General features: G+C 37.8%; 1 protein-coding gene across 1 annotated transcript; it reads right to left on the minus strand.

Moving 5' to 3' along the window:
* Nucleotides 1–15,055: 15,055 nt before the first annotated feature.
* Nucleotides 15,056–20,353, minus strand: aldh8a1 (aldehyde dehydrogenase 8 family, member A1). Its single transcript, XM_020941631.2, has 7 exons — nt 19,576–20,353; nt 18,552–18,699; nt 18,310–18,465; nt 18,078–18,227; nt 17,087–17,343; nt 16,808–16,969; nt 15,056–16,187 (listed from the first exon to the last, which is right to left on the minus strand). The coding sequence occupies exons 1-7, from the start codon at nt 19,720–19,722 to the stop codon at nt 15,735–15,737; spliced, it is 1,473 nt and encodes a 490-aa protein (XP_020797290.1). The 5' UTR covers nt 19,723–20,353; the 3' UTR covers nt 15,056–15,734.
* Between the last annotated feature and the right edge of the window lie 6 nt (nt 20,354–20,359).

Genomic DNA, 20,359 nt, shown 5'->3' on the forward strand with positions numbered 1-20,359 from the left:
GAATTTCCAATCTCTCTAGCTGTTAACTTGAAAACTACCACTACATGACATCACAAGGTGAAACAGAGCACTTTGAGTTTTGGAGATGTAGACAGACTAATAATGTAGGGTTACTCAAACACATGTGAATGAAACAAAACACAACTCAGGCTATGTTTTTAAAGAGGTAGTAACATTATAACATGGCTTAAAGCTCACAAGAATCCATTTTGTGTAATATAGGACCTTTAAAAGTGCACTATGTAATTTCCTTGTTTCCATGGAAATATTATTGTTTTACCTGGAATGTTCAATAGTATGACATTAAACATATTGATCATGCATTATGGGTGTTTCATTGCAGAAAAATACCTTGAAAAACAGATATTTGACCTTTAACTTGGCTTGGTGGCATCAATTGCTTGTCTCCATTGAGGCAGCTAAGTTTAATGCCACACTGTACAATGTTACAGGCAAAGCAATTACCACAAAAGCTGCACAGAGCCCCTTTAATCAAATTAGAATACTCTTATACAATATGTTCTCTACCACTCTGGTTTGGCACCTGGCTCTATTAAAACTTACTTTATTTTAATATAAACTTTGGCAGTCAAACTTCAAACGACTAGCCTGAAACTAGAAAGATGCTGAGAATTGCTTTGGGATTTCATTTTTTTTTTTTTTTTTACTAACTCTGCTTACTTCATCTAAAACTTTGAAAAATGATCATAGTTCTTGGTATTCTTGGTATAAACTTTTATCATGCCATTCCATCAACACAAACATTGTCTCTGTATTGAGGAAGGCTGCCGCATCATTTATTTGGACAAAGCACATCTATTGTTTCATGATAACAATTTATAATGGAGGTGAGCAGTGAATAGCATGTTGAGGAACAGCTTCCCTCCTGGAGCCTGGCTGTCTGTGGCGAAGTCAGTAGGACCAGGCCTGGAGCAGACTGGGATGGACACAGGAAGACAGTGCACACAAATGCTTTGACGGCTCAGGCTATTTTAAGACTTCTCTTCTCTCTACGCTGTTATCATGCAGGTCTCGTGCAAGCGCTAGCCTAATCTACATCGGTGAGTCACATTTATTCTGCAGGATTTCGGCTGAGTTGAAGCAGTTTCCACATACATCACATTATTTCTAGTTAACAAGAGGATGGATGGTCATTTGTCATACATGTTTTGAAATGACATGTGGCATAATTAATGAATGAGGTAATAATGCCCCTAAAAAAAATAAAATAAAAAATAAAAAATACTGCACAGACCATTACACATTCATAGGCCTTTGTTTACAGTTCTTGTCAACAATAAAATAATGACAGCTGATCAACAAATCAGCAACATCAAATACTATTATGAACATGCATAGAAATATATATATTTTTTTTTAAAGAGTAAGTCACTACAATCTCAGACATAAAAAAATATTTATGGACGAATAAAAATGACACAATAGAAGAATGACTGAAAATTTTTTAAATCCATTGTTTACTTATACAAAAGGTGGATTTTTTTGTGATTAATTATAAAAATGTTAATTCAGATTTTTTTTCTAAAACTGACTAAATATGACTTTAAATAACCCTTCATTTTCTGAGTGCCCATGTGTCCTATTTTATAATGAATTTGTTAGTTTGTCCACCTTCTGACAACAGGGAACTATCAATTTCATGGACAAAATTGGGACCAATTTGTACTTCAAATCTACAACTAAAAAATATTCAAAAATTCACATAAAAATTAATAGGACTTTTATATTTATTCAACCTGGACTTTTTTGCTTCAGCTTCACAGATTCCATCCATTTGTTTGTGCCCCAAAGGGTTCAGAAACAGATTCAGTTTGAATTGAGAATTTTAGTTTTAGTTTAATGAAAAATAGGCTGGAATGGTAAGGGTTAATGAAATATTATAAAATGTTTTCTCAGTTTTCAGCTTCAAATACAGAAAAGGGGCATATAATAAGATAACTTTCCTCACTTTCACTTTTGTTTGTCTTTTAGGTCTTATGAATAAAATAAATACAGTACATACATCTACTATAACAGTGTACAATTGTCCTAAAGATTAGAATGCCCTTGTCTTTGCATTTTATTTATGTAAATGTTGTCATCTTTTATCCTTCCAGGACAGTTTACACACTCTAGCCGGTGCTGTAATGCATCCATAATGAGACACTCTACTGTACCCACACTCTCCGGACAGGAAGTGCAGTTTTCCGATGACAGGAAGCAGCCCTTGCCATGGAGACAGCAGTCTGCTCTGGTGTCTCGCAGGTCAAGCCCCGCTGCTCGCCAACACACGCAATGCCATGAAAAAGAGCTGGTTTAAAAAGACATGAGAGGTATGAAATAAAGGAGTACAGGAAGGAGGCGACGCACTGATCCATTAGTGTTTATACAGTCCGTAACCTGGTGCACACTTTCTCTCAGACTTACGGTGCTTTAAATAGACAGACCAAGCAGCAGGCCAGACTCGGGCTGTGACAAGGTGCTGACCCCTATCTTCTTGTCTTTTCATCTGCGCGCCCTGCTAATCTGCTCTCATTGTTATCTTTGCAGCAAAGGATTCTGAGATTACTCATGCTGAAGAAGAGCAGCACAGTGAACTCAAAGGTTAGGACAAAACTGACCTCTTGATTTTTTCATGACTGTGGTAAGTAGGCTATGTCCATTTGCTGAAAACCCAACAGAGAATGGTCAAAGATGAGCAAGCTGGCTGAAACAAGTTTCGTCTGTACAGTTAAAGGTACATTATGTAACTTTAGCGGTGGAGGGGCCGTCAAATGCTTTTCTCCGTGGAGATGTTATTGCTTTCTATGTTCATGGAGGCCAAACCAGACCAACTTACAAGTCAGATCTGTGAAGAGGCAACTCCACTCACAGTCAGAATGCTTGTTTTTCTCAGGATTTTTGAGCCATTAAACGTGTAATTTACTAAATGTAAAAAAAGCTGTTTAATGTCACACTATGGAACATTCCAGGCAGAGCAACAACATATCCATAGAAACAAGCAGGTGATGGACCCTGATCCAAAAAGTTACATAGTGCACCTTTAACAACCATAAAATTAAGTTGTTAAAATGACATCCAAATGACAGGTGCTGGTTTAATCTCTGTCAATATATTGCACTCTTTTACAATAGGCCTATAAATCTGAGTAATATTAAAATGTACTGCACTGCGCTCTATTCTATGCACTAGACATCTCTCACTAAACTAAAAAGTTACTTTTTTCGGCTGCTGACCTATTTAGGAAAATATGACTGGAGGCAGAAATTTTACATTTTAATGCAGCAAAGAATTCTCTGTGAAGTTCTTTCTTTGTTTTAGCTCCATTAACAGGTGAATGAAAGCATGGCATGGACTCATATCATCCTGTTGATAAATGGCAGTGACATCACACTGGGGGTGTTCTACATCTATCTCTAATGGTGGAATGTTTAGGAGTTACTATGATTATACAATACACATTAGCAAACACTGTCAAAAGCATTTAAAGATTAAAGATTAAAGAAAAAATATAAAATGGATTCGAACAATACAGTTTCAGAAGCCTTTAATCAATACGAGTGTTCAAAGTCTTGTTTAGGTGAGAGTCACTAACTAAAAATCTGTTTGCCAATGTTTGTGAAATCCCTCGGTCGTCCAGGAGCCATAGCAAAGGAGAAATTCAGTTCTGTCAACTGGAAAAAAGTTGGCTTGTGACTGTAATGTTATTTTGAATCAGCGCTCTGTTCTTTCTGGTCAGACTGTGTTAAAACAAAGCTTAGATTAAAGTCTAACTTGAGTAACAGATCTTCAGACAGAGCAGTGCCTACAGTTACATCATATCGCCAGGAAGGAAGCTGCAAAGTATCAGCATCATATCATTTTACAACTTTAGATATGTACACAGTGCCAAATGTAAATAAATAAATAAAGTTATAGTTTTAATTGTTTTCTAAAGCATCAAGGAACACTTACCAATATTTTTTCAGTATCTGAGTCAAATAAATTTGTAAGTAATGACATATATTATTGCTAATAGTAATATCAATTTCTTTCTGCAATATACTTTGCCAGATTTTCTATATAATGTGATATTTGGATATTTTCTTGAATGTCAACATCAAAGTCCTGTGCATTTAGTCATTTATCATTATGAGTGCTACAGTCATTTCTTTTACACATTATTCAATTTCTGTCCAATTCCCCCTGTACCACTATTTCTGTTTGATTATCATCACTGTTTCATTATTTCTACTATCACTACTTAATTTTGCACTGTTTCTCCTTTCAACCTCTTGTATATAGCTCAGATGTATTTATATTACTCTCAGTGGTGGAGTTAGCAATTTGGAGGCCCTAGGTGAACTTGAGTTTGGGGACCTCACTATAATGCAAGATTTTTTTTTTTTTTTTTTTTTAATATATATATTTATTGTCCTTCCCCACCCATTGTTCCTGAGACATGCACATCTGTATTTATTATATATAATTAGAACTGTTAGTAGTATTTTTTTGCCAGTACAATTACATTTTTGTTTACATCCATTACATATGATTTTTATTTTTAATTTTTTTTTTTCTTATGATTAGCTATAGATTAAAAGTAAACTACTGGCACTGAGAGCAATTGGTTGGGGGTACCACCAGGTTTGGGGCCCTGGGCAGCTGCCTACTTTTGCCTAATGGTAGCGCCGCCTCTGATTACTATATTTCTATATTTTATTTATATAATTATGCCTTATTTGACACCAGTCAAGTTGCCACCGGTAGCTACTTGAAATTATTATTACCATTCATGCTTTTGCTTTTTGTTATTGATATATTGTGATGTGTGAGCTACTGTGTCCAAATAAATTCCCTTGTGGATCAATAAAGTTTGTCCAAGTCTAAGTCTAAGTACCAAATACACACACCATCTAGCCTCCAGAATGCCCCATAGTAACCCCAGTCTCCATTCATCCACATTTAAAAGGGCGTTGACCAATTACATCCTATAATGTGTTCCAATGTTTATACTCAGGCTCCACACTGCCTCCTGCCTCTTCCTCACACTCCTGCCTCACGCCCCCAAATCTCACAACCAAATACCAAAATCAATGCAGTCGCGCCAACAACGTGCGTTCATTCACCAAGATGACGCCACTGGACGAGTGGGCCTTGTGTGTGTGACATCAAAACACAGAGACTGGTAGATCATTTATGGGGGAGAATCAAAACACAATACAACATCAAGGACAAAAGCACACCCACAACAGGGGGACAGACACGCAAGTGGATTTCTGAAGGCCATCACAACATCGTTTGCACATGATTTTGTTATTGAGCAAGAGGAGGTGTATTGATTTAATCATAAGGTGAGGGGGTGGGGGAGAGACAGACATTAAGTTACAAAATATCGTGCAACTACACGTGAATTTTGGTGTTACAAAATGTATTATTTGTATTTACATTCTTGGTTGTGGTATTGCACAAACTTTCATCTCCACAAACCTGAAGAAGAAGAAGTGGGCCTTCTCCTCAGAATGTGAAATAACCCCCCAAAAGTGTCACTATAGCACATTATACCTTTGTTTGGAAGTTTACAAGTTTGCAGCATTTTTATTTTTAATCTGTTTTTGCACATCTTCAGTATTGCCAAACTCTACTCAAAGATATTACAGGTTTCACAAAAATAACCTCTGTGATTAACATAAAAAAGTGATGCTATGAACTATCCCAGAAGTTCGTGGACATCTCAGGGACAAATTTGGATGCTGGGACACATGCTCCAAAGACACACCAAGATGGCATCTCACAGTTTGCGATGGCATTTATTATTCATACATTAGTTTCTCTTATGAAAACTCACCTCGTCCTTCCCCTTCTCATCTCCCTGGCTCCTGCTGTTGCATCCTGATCACTTCATCCCAATGGGCCTCCTCACAGCACCAGCAGGCTACACTGTGGGTGACTTCAGGCCGTGTTGTGCGCTCTCTCTCTCTCCTTTTATTTAATGCCACGCTTGGTTTGGGTATAGCACGATTGGCAGCAGAGGACAAGTGCTTCCTCCACAAATACAGAATTATGCAATGCTCTCTGCAAGTGTGTTCGCTCACTTCAAAACCTCGTGCCAACTCATCCAATTAGTGCTACAGCAGAGGAACCAACCGAGGTGCCACATGTTATCAATTATTTTTAGAGCGACTCAGTGCTTCTCATCAAGTGTCAAGTATGACATAAGGACTTCAAAGTGGCTTATTACAGGCAAAATGTATAAGCGGCTGAGTTTTAGGTTGAAGTTTGAAAGAAAATTACATCTAATGAAGCAATACCGACTAGTGAAGATCCTTAAAGGGCCTATATTATGCAAAATGTGAGCTTTAAGTCATGTTATAATGCTATTACCTCATCAGAAACATACCAGGAGTTGCGTATTGTTTCATGAGAAAACAACATTATAACAGAGTATTCCTTTAAATGAATAAAGCAAATATACCTGAATGAAACTTAGCAATATGCCTTTATATTTATATCCATTTATATCCAAGAAAAAAAAAACATATATTAGAGCACAAAAGAGCACATAATGTACTTGTGCCCCTCTTTGTCTTTCTACATTTTGATTGTGAAAGAGAATACATAGATATTTTTATTGAACCTTTGACGACATTTGTTGGCAGTGTCGCGCCTCAAGGCCGAGTGTCGCTTAAGAATCCCCGGAAAGTGTGTCTTTGTCACTGCAACAAGTCAGGAAACTCTGAGAAACAAAACGTATTGTTAGAGAACTGAACCGGCGTGTGTGTGTGCATGTGTGGGTGTGTGGGTGTAGGTGCATGTGTGTGGGTGTAGGTGCATGTGTGTGGGTGTAGGTGCATGTGTGTGGAGGTCAGTGTACTCCGGTAGCAGTACCTGAGCTAGCCTTGATCTAAATTAAACATTCAATAATAGTTATGAAATATTCAGTGCCCGACTTGATCAAAGGTTGTGTGAATAAAATGAAAGTAGAATGGATAATGTTTCATGCATAATTTACAAGAGCTTGCATAACTGGCTTATTTAAGCTGTGGTACTACTGTATAATGCTGACTGTGGTATTGAAGAGTTATCAATTCTCAAAAAATTCCCAGTTATCATAAAACTGTAGTGAATTTTTGAAATACAATGTTTATATTTGAGTTATTTCAATATTTATTGGCCCACTTTTTCTTTTCACACTGGGGTGAATTAAAGATAATGACTTGCTATTTTCTTTCCTGCCCCGGATAAGCAGAAGAAAATGCATGGATTTATTTTGAATTTAATATTACCAATTATGTTTTTACTCTTTGTTATTATAATATATTGTGACGTGTGAGTTACTGTGTCCAGATAATATTCCTTGTTGATCAATAAAATTTGTCTAAGCCTGAAATTATTTATAGTAAAGGTGTTTCAATGCATTTTAAAAGAAAACACAGTAGTATTAGCATCTGATTGATAAAGAAGAAAAAAAAAATTGTACCACTATTATTAGGTATGTGCCATTATTTGCTATGAGAGGAGAGCATTATTGGTTTTGGACAGGATATGAAAGCAAACAGACTAAAGGGGTCACATTTCCAGTCATGTGCCATGTGCCGGGATGATCGCCCACTCTGTGTGTACTTAGGTGTAAGTCTGATCCCAGTGGTGGCGGTTCCAGAGGTGGTGTGTCTGAAGCTGACCAATGACACGCCAGGAAAGGGCACGAGCCTCAGAGACACCCAAAAGAGAGACGTGAGGTTAAAAGATTGTCGGTCATAGACATAAAAAGGCGGTGCTCGTACACACAAACATATGTCAAAACAAAGATGCCCAAAGACCAATAGGTGTATAAAATTGACTAACTCTGACTCTAAATAAGACATTGAGAAACACTGCTCAGTGTTATTGTAAAGAAACATGTTTTGCAGATTTTGGGAAAGATCACCTGCTGGACAATGGCCTCAGGCATCAAGGCCAAAGTAAACCATCTGCTCCCGCTGCCCCAAACTGACCAGTCAGCACCACTCAGCACCTCTCCTCTCTCCACTCTCCTCTCTGGTCCAGTCATGATAATTACTTTTATATCTTATCTTATTGACACTAACTAACAATAGGTCAGTACAGATACATTGTCTAAGCAGCTCTTGATGTCAAAATAAATCCACTGTGTGCTGTCCACATTTAATTAGTGCTAGAGAGAGGCAGCAGGTCACAGTAGCTCCTGAAATGTTCTCCATACCTCTTATATATAGCTACTCTATTTCTATATTTTTATTGTACATATGCTATAATTATGCCATATTTGACACCAATCCCTTACTTATTTAGAATTTATTATTACCATTTATATTTTTATTCTTGTGATATGTGAGCTACTGTGTCCAGATAATTTCCTTTGTGGATCAATTGACTTTGTCTAAGTACATCTAAGTGAGTATTTTATTCAGGAATTAAATAGCATTAAAATGCTAGTTGTTGTTTGCTTTACTGTGACAACAAAACAGCATTCTGGTCTCTGAGAATTGTGGAAGGCCTTGTACAATTAGGATGCTTTTTTAAATCAAAGCTGTCAATTTTAAAAAGGGTTTCCTGGTACTGTCCTGCAGCCTGCTTTAGGGTCAATGTCTCAGAAGGAGTTTCAACATTATCGTGATATTTTCTGTATATACCACACTTGCATATATTATTGTGTCAGGCCTACCCCCACACTGAGAGAGACAGGTCTTTGAGAGGAGCGATGCTGCAGGGGACAGGACCAGCGCACTCCTCTATGTCAATTTGGCTTTGTTGTTTCTCTATTCACGCAGAGTTAGTTTTCAGCTATTCCCTCTGAGCAGAAAATAAAACTTTTTAGTCAGTCTTCCACAGTGAGACAGTAATGCTGCAAGATATTTTCAAGAATCTATTGCAGGCCATACATTATTCATACATTAATTCATCAGTATGCAAGAGAGATAGGCTGAAGTTTCATAGCAAGTGAACATTACATGTAGGAGTGAATCTGAACATGGAGAATTATGGCAGGTGGGAAAAAGTAAATAGTGGATACCATGACATTTGTGTTCAAAATGTCATATATAATTGGTTCACTTTGTAAGGCCACACATTACACATTGATACTTTGTAGTGACGTCATGCTGCATGTACTGCATGTATTTCTATGGCAGAACGTTCAGGAATTACCATGGAGACAAGCGTCCGTTATTGTGTTTAGGAGCTAGATTTTCAATTAAAATGTGAGAGTGACTGTAATTTTATGTATGGGGGACCTGTTTAAAAATGCAAATCAGTTTACCTATTGTAGTTCCAAGCAAATCAGCCCTTTATGCCCAGATTTGTTAACCCAAAGCTCAGATGAAACTCTAACTTAAGTAACAGAGCTTCAAACAGAGCAGTGCCTACAGTTAGCATCACACCCCCAGAGAATGTTGATGGCATCTGCTGCAAAGTTTCACTATACCCACGGCAACATTTACCTTCTCTAGAATGGTTATGATATTTATTTTAAAAGCAATTAAATGGGTACCTATGGGCAATGATGCTATGTGGTTGCCAACAACATAAGTTTGTGTACACTTGTAACTGGCGATGCTGCAATCCTATCTTATCTAGCTCCCTCAAAATACATTTATGGAAAGTACTGGCAGATTACAGCACAGCCTCAAAGTCAACACTGAGATGAGATATTTACATTTCAGTAAACCCAGATATCTCCACAAGCAGACAGTTAATTTTAAATGTGGATTATGTAACTTTTCAGGTTTCCATGGAGATTGCTTTGCCTAGAATGTCTGACAGAATGGCATTAAATGTATTTTGCATTCATTTACAGGGGTTTTATTGCACAAAATACCTTGTTATTCTGTTAGTGCGATTACCTCTCCACAGATCTGACTCATAACATGGCCTTGTGATGTCAGCTTAACTCCATGGAGATAAAGTTTGAGGCCATACTGTGGAACATTCCAAATAAAACAGTAATATCTGAGACACGCAGTTGACAGGCCCTCCCTGTAAACTTACACAGTGATGTATTTGTTTTTTTGTGATGTTTTAGTGTTTTTGTAAGATGAAACTCCCTCTCTGTTCTATAACTTTTGACATTGTTACTGTCCCTTCTTGACTTATATGACTTAATGTTATAGTATATCCCTGTGAAATGTGAACTCATCTTAAAAGTCACTTGTCTAACTCTTATTGGCCCCTCCATAAACTAGACCAACCAAAAGACTGTCAGAAAATACAAAGCATATCAGATCAAAGTGCTCATTTGAGTCAAAATACAATGCAGTTCATGCATTTTACAAGCAAGAACAAGCATGTAACAGGCAATAGCTGCTGCAATATCATCTAAATCTTGAATACCAGTTTCTGCTTTTGACAGGCTGACATAGCTTCTCTTCAATTCGCCTTGCAGCAAGAGTATGTGGACCTACTGTATGTGGAGTATTTTGTTTACAAAGTGCTGTTAGGTGACTCTGGAAAGTAGGTCCTCAATATGAATGACCTTTTCAACACATTTTACTTAGAGCTTTGTCAGTAACTTTTGGAGCAATCAAAGGAAAAACACTTATCACTATGGTGAATAATATTTGTGGATTTTATTAGTTTGGACACCATGTTATTTTTGTGCCACTGGAAGGACAAAACAATAATAAATAATGCCTAAATCTGGTATTTTAAAAGCATACACCACAAAAATGAGAAAACTACTCGAGTAAAAGTATTGTTACACTATCAAATATAATACTCAAGTAGGAGTAAAAGTTTGTCAGTAAACTACTCCAAGAAGTACAAGCATGTCTCTAGTAAAGCTGAGTAACAGTAACTGAGTCCTACCAACATGTTGTAATATTATACACATGACCTGGTCACTTCGACATACTATGTGTTCAAATGTATCAAGTATTAAAACCACGTTGACCTGGTTTCACATGTTTGTATTTCACCGGCCGACCAAAGCGTCTGCATCAGTGACCTGAAGCTATACAAACATTACAAAATAGCCTCATTAGTAAAGGTTTTATATTACGCAAAATTGACTCCTGAGCTGTAAACCAAGCTGGAATGTTACCTCCTTAAAAATATACCCAGAGTTGTGTTTTGTTTCATTCACACACAAGTTTGAGTAATCCAGCATTATTAGTCTGTCAACATCTTCAAAATGCTCTGCTCCACCTCGTGATGTCATGTAGTGGTGGTTTTCAAGTTAACCGCTACATTTTACCTTTAGTTCAGATTGGAGATTCCAGGTCTGAAATTATCCAAATGATTCTAATGAAGGTGGGTGTTTTCTGTTTGTAGGAAGCACTCAGCCTAAAAATGCAGAGTTTGTGTTAAACATGTGTGAATAAAACAAAACACAACTCAAGGTATGTTTTTGATGAGGAAACAACATTATACCATAGATATAAAGAGACATAAATATGGGCCCTTTAACAACCCAATCCCAGTCCAACCCCAAGGATCTTTAGCATTTATAAGATATTTAAACTGATCATAATGTTGTATTGCACCTTTGTATAGGTAAAGTTGCACTTAACTAAGTAACTGTACCTTTTTGCCCATCACTTGCATTGTTTTCTCTGAAATGTTCCACAGTATGGCATTAAACATACTAGTATATCATGCATTTATTCAGTGGTATAACCTGGATTATATGTGTCAGATCTGTAGCTGATGACCTCACTTGTTTCCATGTCAATAAGTTTAATGCAATGCTTCGGAACATTCTAGTCAAAGCAATAATATCTTGACTGACACAAGCAGGTGGCGTATCCTCCACAAGTGAGTTATATAGCGTACCCTTTAGCTGTTTATGAGACTTTAAAAAGCAGTACTAACCAGCTTTTTCTAACGAGTAAAAAGATTTCCCATTGGAAATGTAGACGATAATGAGCACAGTACTTGAGTGTATTTATCCAACCATGACCTATAAATATTGTGTTTGGTTGAAGTGGTGTGACCCAGGTCCATGTGACATGAAACTGCAGATTCTCACACTAAAGAAATGCGTCTTTACTGTTTACCCACGCTCATTCTTCATTATTTATAATGCTACATGTCAATAGAGTGAATGTATATTGACCATATAACAGTGGATTATATATGACACCAGAAGACACAAATATATGCAGTAAAAGAGCCAAATGTGAAATGAGATTCTCTGTAGTAATATTACACAACAGATGGACTAAAACGTCATGATTTATGTCCATGCCCAGACTCACACAATGCATAATTAACAATTCTGTACAAATAACAGATGCTGCAGTGTTTTGTAATTACGTAAGTTCGTAATTGAGAGTTGTATAAGCATAAAGTTGTTGTTAAATTTAATATTGTTAGTGATTTGGCCTGTTTATTTTGGTGACTCAGATGCAAAGAAGTACACAGTGACATTATTGTGCACTTCCCATGCGAGAATGGGACATTGATAGTATAATTATGACTTGTGATACTTAGGCGTAATGTTGTGTTTTTCCAGGAGGCTCAAGTTATAGTTATTGTGGGATTGCTGCCAAGGTAATACCAGGGCTTCTCAACTGATCTGTAATAATACTGTATCCTCAAAAACATACCTGGAGTTCTGTTTTGCTTCATTTACATGCATGTGAATGAATGTACATATATGTATAACACACACATCCACCATATTTAGGCCGAGTTCTTCTCTCAAATGGAAAACACTCTGTTCCACTGTGTGATGGGGTAACACAGGAAGTGCTCCACTATTTTTAAGTTGCATTCACCGTCACTAGAATCATTTGGATAATTTTAGCCTTGTAATCACCTTTCTCTACTGTAGCTGTTAAGTTGTACACTACCAGTTTATGACATCACAAGGTGGAACAGAACATTTTGAGCTTTGCAGATGTAGACAGAGTAGTAACAAAGTTAGTTACTCAAACATGTGTGAATGAAACATAAGCCTGGGTATGTTTTTGAGGAGGTAACAATATTCTAACATGGCTTAAAGCTCACAAGAGTCAATTTTACGCAATATAGGACCTATAAGAGAAAAAATAATACAATAAAAACATGTTGTAGTTTAATTTTGTTGGAAAATGTGATGTAACAGTATTTATTTTCCTCAGAGAGTACTGTTGAATCATTCACTGGTCATCAGGCTGACTACCCAAAACTAGGCATTAACAGTCATTTTTTGCAAAGGTCCATCACCCACTGAATATGTTCCACAATATGCATTACACTGAAAAGCAAAACTAAATAAAACCAGTTGATGTTTCTATTTTCATTGCATATATCATACTAATTAAAACAAGCTAATGAAGAATATGTCAAATTATTTGATTTGCAGTGGCATCGGATACTAACCTCTCAGCCCGTCCACACTGATCCTCAAATATAGACTTTATTTCAATTTACTTAACCTGTATGAACTCAGCTTTTTCTCAGGGCTCTGCTGTCCGAGGGCTTATCGAGCAAAAAAAAAAAAAAAAAAAAAAATGGGCAGGCACTGTGGAAAATTCCCTTCCTATTTGCCAGAGATATTGAATAAAGTAGGGAAATTTAACCAAAGCTGACATTAAAAGCATCTTTAAACTCTATCACACTGGATGTATAGAGCAGTGGTTTAATATTCAAGGTAAATTAAGGACAAGAGGACAAGTTTGAACAAACTTCTTCAAAACAAACAACATGTGACCTGTTCAGGCAAGCAGTATCAATAGTAGTAGTAAACTAATGATTACAGCGATTTTGAGGACAGTACCTTCCACCACATAGAATGCATAATATAGATTGAGATAAAGAAAGATATTTTTATTTGTTGTTTTATTTTTATTTTATTTTTTGGAGACATTGAGTGATTGTCAAAGAGTAGGAGCCTTGCATGTGGGCCACAACCTAACCCCTGGGCCATACTGCACTACCTGATTAGATTCTTTTCACTTTTCGCTTCTGGTCTACTCCTGAGAGTCACGTAGCTCCATGAATGGCTCTTTTCCTTTGAATGAACCATTTCTGAGCTGATGAAAGATAAATTGGGAGGGACCACCGCTAAAACTGCTGACTTACTTTGTTCCTTTTCCCATCATACTTTGGGAGACCTCTTCACCCCTCAGCACTGGGCGGGATTCATTTCACCCACACGCCATGTTCTAGGAAGGCAGAGCAGTGCAATCAGACAGCGTGACTTCGCACAATAACCGCTGCCCTAGCCAAAACACTGTGGGTGGGAGACGCACTCACAAGAGCCTGGTGGTAAATGTCACATACCCCTCACCAGGGAACGTGATCACAACCACTCAGATAGGACGGCCCAGCCCAGAATGCCCCCACTTTGATAATGACCTGGCACCATCGTCAACATGCTTAGGCCTTGCATAGCAACACCCAACGGGAGTCACGTTTACATGTTTAAGAGGGGGGCGGTCACTGGGGTGATGAGAGAGGAAACTAGGCCAAATGATGGATTCATAAACATGATATAGTTTATAACAAATTGTGTGAGGTAAAAATAGTCAAATCTAACTTAATATGTGCTTTGCCACTGGTTAAAAGTTGCTGCAAAATATAGTAAGAGACTTTAGATGAAGTCGGCCTACTGTCCTTTTGAAGTAGTTGCTTTTAAAGGTCCTGTGTTATGCAAAACTGACTCATGTGTGCGTTTAGCCATCTTAGCCATTCAAAGTTAGGCACATACAGGGCTGAAATGAGCAAAATCATTCTAGTGAAGGTGTATGGAGTTTAAAAACACAGTGGAGCATTTCCTATATTACCACTTAATCACATCTCAGTGAAGAACAGAGTATTTTCACTTTGAGAGAAAGAACACAGTCTAAATATGCAAAATGTGTGTGTTAAACGTGTGAATGAATCAAAACACAATTTTAAATTAGTAATGCCACGATGCTAAGATTTCAAACTCAACTTCATTACGAAAGAAAAAGGTTTGATACTCAGTACTGATTTACAAAAACACTCTTTTTTGAGACAGAAAGCATTTTTTTATTGTTATCAAGTGATCCTATGCTAAGTTTTAGATTTGAAAATGAAAGGTTATTTTGTCCATTTTTCCCTGTATCAATACCTGTTTAAGTGAGTATGTATTTTCGATACCAGTGGGGGGGGCTGAGGGTGCCAGACCATTCAGAATCTTTTATTAAATAGAAGGAATATAATAGATGCAAAATAAATGTGAGCTGCCAAATGTTATAATAGCATAAAGTAGTAATTGCATTGCCAAGTTGTTTTTATTTATGTATTTATTTGATTAGTGGTTATTATTGATGCTTATTAACATAAAAAAATCTAGACATTTACATTAGATATTACAGAAATTAAGGATTTGTAAAATTACTATGTAACAAAGATAAGGAAACAAACTACTCAGAATAGTATATGGGCTTTCTACGCTTCCCTTCGGAGCAGAGCGTTGACACAGAGAATGAAGTAAAGGGAATGTAAAATGTCAATTATTTTTGATAAACTACTTACCATATTTGACTGTTAGGGCTGCTCTAAGCCAGTTAATGTCTTGTGATGAGCCAAACATCTGTTCTAATGATATAATCTGGCTGCATAACTACTTTGAAACAATCAGGTTTTGTAAGATTTATACAACTTAATTTTGTTGGGCGCAGTGAGATGCCCTAGAAAACACCAGAAGAAATTCCAGATCAGTGTTTACAACTGACAATCGTATTCTTAGCCAGCGGCACATTTCTGAACAGGTTTGTGTCTTTGTTAAACAAGCTCAGTTTTCATGTGATTAATTCAGTGATGCAACAGTTGGATGAACTTGCCTGTTAGTGCTTGATGGTAACGCTCTTGACTTCGGTGAAAAAGTGGTAAGAATCCTTGCCCCCCTCGCGTCCCACCCCAGAGTTCTTCATGCCCCCAAAAGGCAGATTCAGATCACGCACCAGCCAGCAGTTGGTCCACACCAGTCCAGCCTGCAGCCTCTTAGCCATGCGGTGCACCTTACCCACATCCTGAGACCATACTGTGGCTGCCAGCCCGTAGCGCACCCCGTTGCCCTTGGCAACAGCTTCGTCCTCGGTGTCAAAGGGGCTGACGCAGGTGACCGGACCAAAAATCTCCTCTTGCATCACTTTGGAGGAGTCGGACAGGCCTGAGATAACAGTGGCAGGCATGAAGTAGCCGTTAGCGTTAGCCGCAGGTAGGTCCAGCGCATCCACACCCTCTCCGCAGTGCACAGTACCCCCCTCGGACTTGGCCAGGGCCACAAAACTGCGAACCTGCATCAAAATGTGACATAAACTTTACTTTTATTACATCATAACACTCTGTCTCAGTGCAGAGGGGAAAATCGGTTAGTTATAAACATATGAATACTGGCCAGGCAGTATCCAAAACTGAACTACATGGTCAAATAAATAAAATAAAATGAATGGGAAAGTATAGATCTGTGAGTGAATACAGCTATGTCTAACCCACTGCCCACTTATTTCACGATTGTCCAGACTGTGCACTCAAAAAAAACAAAAAAAACACTCAAATATTTACTTTGGGTCAACATAATAATCTTAAGCAATCTGAAAATTTTCATTTTATTGTTTTCAGCATACATGCCAAGGCACCTACTTACAATCAACACTTCAAGGTGTAGATAATTGTATATATGAGTGATGTATAGACCTTTGCGATTTTTAGGGGGATTTTGTGGTAATTAAACAAACCATGAAGTCCCCTTTGTGCTCAGTGACTCAGCATATTGTATTGAATGAATACACATGTCTGGACAGGCTCACTAGCTGATTATTAACTTACTCTTCTTAGCCAGTCAGGTCAGATATTTTTATAAACATAATATTTCTTTTTCGACAAGTGATTATAACAAATACTAAAAATATCAAACCTTCTCCAGGTGTTCTCTGCTGATCAATGCTCCGTTGTTGTTGCTGGGGTCGGATGGTGCACCGGTCTTCCACTTTCTTGCAGCAGCCACAAACTTTTCCAGAAAAGTTTTGTATATACTTCTTTCAACATAAATTCTACTCGTGCACAGGCAGATTTCCCCCTAAAACAGTGAAAATATAGAAAATGTTTATGATCTTGCATTCCTGTATGTGCAGTGTGTTCAGAGCGCCCCCATATGGTCATGTGCAATACTGCAACAGGAATTGTATTAACACACCTGATTGGAGAAACTGGAGCGGACAGTTGTCTCGATGCACTGGTCCAGGTCTGCATCAGCAAAGATTATGGCAGGGTTTTTTCCTCCCAGCTCCAGAGAGAGCTTCTTACAGTAGGGGGCGCTGCGCTCTGTGATTCTCTGGGCTGTCAATGTGGAGCCGGTGAAAGAAACCAGTGGAACGTCTGGATGACCAACCAGAGCATCGCCTGCTCTTGGGCCCGTGCCGAAAACTATGTTAACCACTCCGGGAGGAACACCTAGACATAGATATAGAATTCAGTAACAGGTACACAGGTCCACTACCTGCTTGTCGCCATGGAGATGTTATTTACTTGCCTGGGAAGTAACTTCAGTATGGAATCAAACCTACTTTACATTTATTTAATTATAAACTTGTATCTTAAAAAAAGTAACTTCACCTGGTAGTGTTGCCCATTTGTCTCCATGGAGACAGATAAGTTTAAGCGTACCACATAGGGCACATTTCAGACAAAGCAGAAACATTTCTATGGACACACATGTCGAAAAAGTTACATAGAGCACCGTTAACTATGGAAAAAAGTAAAGCCCATTTTAAACAATGAATTACTTTGCATCTTGTGGTCTCTTTAAATGTAGGTGCTACAACAGCACAGAATCATGGGTGAAACCACTGACTGTGTATAAAATAGGACTTTTTTGTAATTTTGAATATTTTTCTCATTTGCTTTATGATTTATTTAGATCCACAACTTAATGCATTGTGTTTGAGAATGTAATGTAATGTAGCTGGAACTATGAGTTAGTGGTATGCACTGCCCCCTGCTGTCACATGTGCTAAATCTGTTCATTTTTGTCAAAAAAAAAAAAAGTACAATATAAAATACTTCAATTTAAATATCTTCAATATTAGAACTAGTTTCAAAGAATATTTAAAATGTATAGCACCAAAGTATACTATTTTATTTCTATACTATTACACACATATATGAAAACTTTGGCCCATCCTTACCAGCCTTTTGCATGAGCTTGCACATCATCCAGGCCGTCACAGAGGTCATCTCACTGGGTTTGGCCACCACAGTGTTTCCCATGGCAATGGCAGGAGCAATCTTCCAGGTGAGCAGGTACAGGGGCAGGTTCCAGGGGCTGATCAAACCCGCTGCAATGACACAACATCGTTAAGGGCCAGTACAGGATCGCTACACACTACATTACAGACCCTGACAACATTCTAGTCTTACCCACACCCACAGGGCAGCGAATGGTGTAGTTGAGGCAGCCAAGGTGATCCATCTGACTGCAGTCCGTGGTGTGATGGAGAATAGAGGAGGCAAAGAAGCGATAGTTGTACACAGATCTGGGAATATCCACATTTCTTGCTAAGGTCACAGTTTTACCTATAATAGTAGATATAGTTCATTTTTTTATCTTTTATTTTTCATATACATTTTATTGATAATACAATGCTTAAACAGTAATGGACCTTGGTCTCTGGACTCAGCCTGAGCAAACTCAAACAATCTCTCTTCGATGAGGTCGGCCAATTTGTTGAGTATCTGAGCGCGCTGCTCTGGGCTGCGAGAAGACCACTCAGGAAAAGCCTTCTTAGCTGCTTTGACTGCTGCTTCCACCTGCAAACACACAGAAGACAATAAAAATGTTCACAAACTTATGTTATTTCTTTGATGAGAAACTGTATTTTAAAATAATGTGTTTGAGTTTGAGACTGAATTTCTTACTGTTCTCTCATGACCCCCAGGTATCAAAAGCTTTATTTCGTAGTTGTATCTATAACAGTAGTCTATTTGGTGTATTTATTACATTATATAAATTTATATCAGTAGCCCACACACCACAACTATTTGAATTACGACAAAATATTCGGTTTTCATTTTGTTGTTAAAACTCTTATAGTCCTTAAATCAGGGGTGGGCAATTATTTTTTTCCATGGGGCCACATGAGAAACAGAAAATATTGTGGAGGGCCGGGCCAAAATGCTTAACTCAAATCTGCATAATATTAATTGTATTTCTTTATTTTTTTAAATGTTAATAGCATTGTTTTGACACGCTGGTATGACTAAACAATGAAAAAGTGAGATTGTCTTACAAAAAATGTCTTAAAAAAACCTTCTAAAATAAAATCATTGCAGCTTTAATGCATGCATGAGGTAAAATGATAAAATGTTTATTTTGAAATTCCAAATGATCTTAAACGGGCCGGTCCGAATTAACCAATGTGGCACGGGAGCTGTACCAGGTCCAGGTCTGCCTTAAACAGATAAAATTGCCGACATCTGCCCACTTTAAAGACCCAGTTTTAAGTGATAGTCTATTTTACTAGAAGCTATTTTACTAGAAGCTAAGAGTAAACAACCCATTTTCATGCAGAAACAGCAGTCCTATGTAATGCCCCACCAACATTATGCCTTTGTAAAATGTTGCACAGTAAGACTCCATGTTAGTTGCAAAGGTGTATTTAATTCTCCTGTTGTTTTGGGGCCCACCTCCTCTGGTCCGCTGTCCGGCACATGGCAGTAGACTTTTCCGGTGGACGGGTCGTACGAGTCGACGTGTTTTTCGCAAGGGACAAATTCACCTCCGATAAAATTTTCCAGAACCAGATAAGGAGATTTCTGCGATGTCATAGCCATGGTGTGAGTGAGAAAGAGGCTGTGAAGGGTCAAAAACACAGTCGCAGCAGGAGAGAGAACTTCCTGACAGAAAAATGGAGTTTCCAAATTCAACGCAACATTTAATGATGTTCAAAGGGTGAACAGCGCACTATTGCCCAATCATTGTCCAAAGCACACACTCTAGCTGTCTGGATTTTAAGTTAGATATTCAACTAAATATGAAACTTTTTCACGATGAACACAATTTAAAAGTTACTAAAGTTAATATGCAACTAAAATTACATTATTGCATTGAGTGTGGGTAAATATACAGTGTCAACACGGTCAGTTTTCATTAGTTTTACAGTACACCTGCAGAAAACGTGTATGAAACACTGACCCCTCGTGGTAGCAATACTGCGCTTCGACCGACTTCGAAAAAACCGCTTTACCCAAACCCAGTTCTCTTAAAGGCGCAACATGTAACTTTTTTGATAGAGGGTCCATCTCTTGTTTGTCTCTATGGATATGTTATTGCTTTACCTGGAATATTCCACTCAAGAAGACAAGCAGATGACACCACCAGGCCAAGGCACTGGTCAGATTTATGTATAGGTGAACTGTCTCTGCTATTATTTAAAAGGTATTTTTAAGCACTAAAACATTTATTGAATAA

Source organism: Boleophthalmus pectinirostris, unplaced genomic scaffold (assembly GCF_026225935.1).
Source record: "Boleophthalmus pectinirostris isolate CB_2022bp ecotype Guang Dong unplaced genomic scaffold, ASM2622593v1 HiC_scaffold_13, whole genome shotgun sequence".
Lineage (NCBI taxonomy): Eukaryota > Metazoa > Chordata > Actinopteri > Gobiiformes > Gobiidae > Boleophthalmus > Boleophthalmus pectinirostris.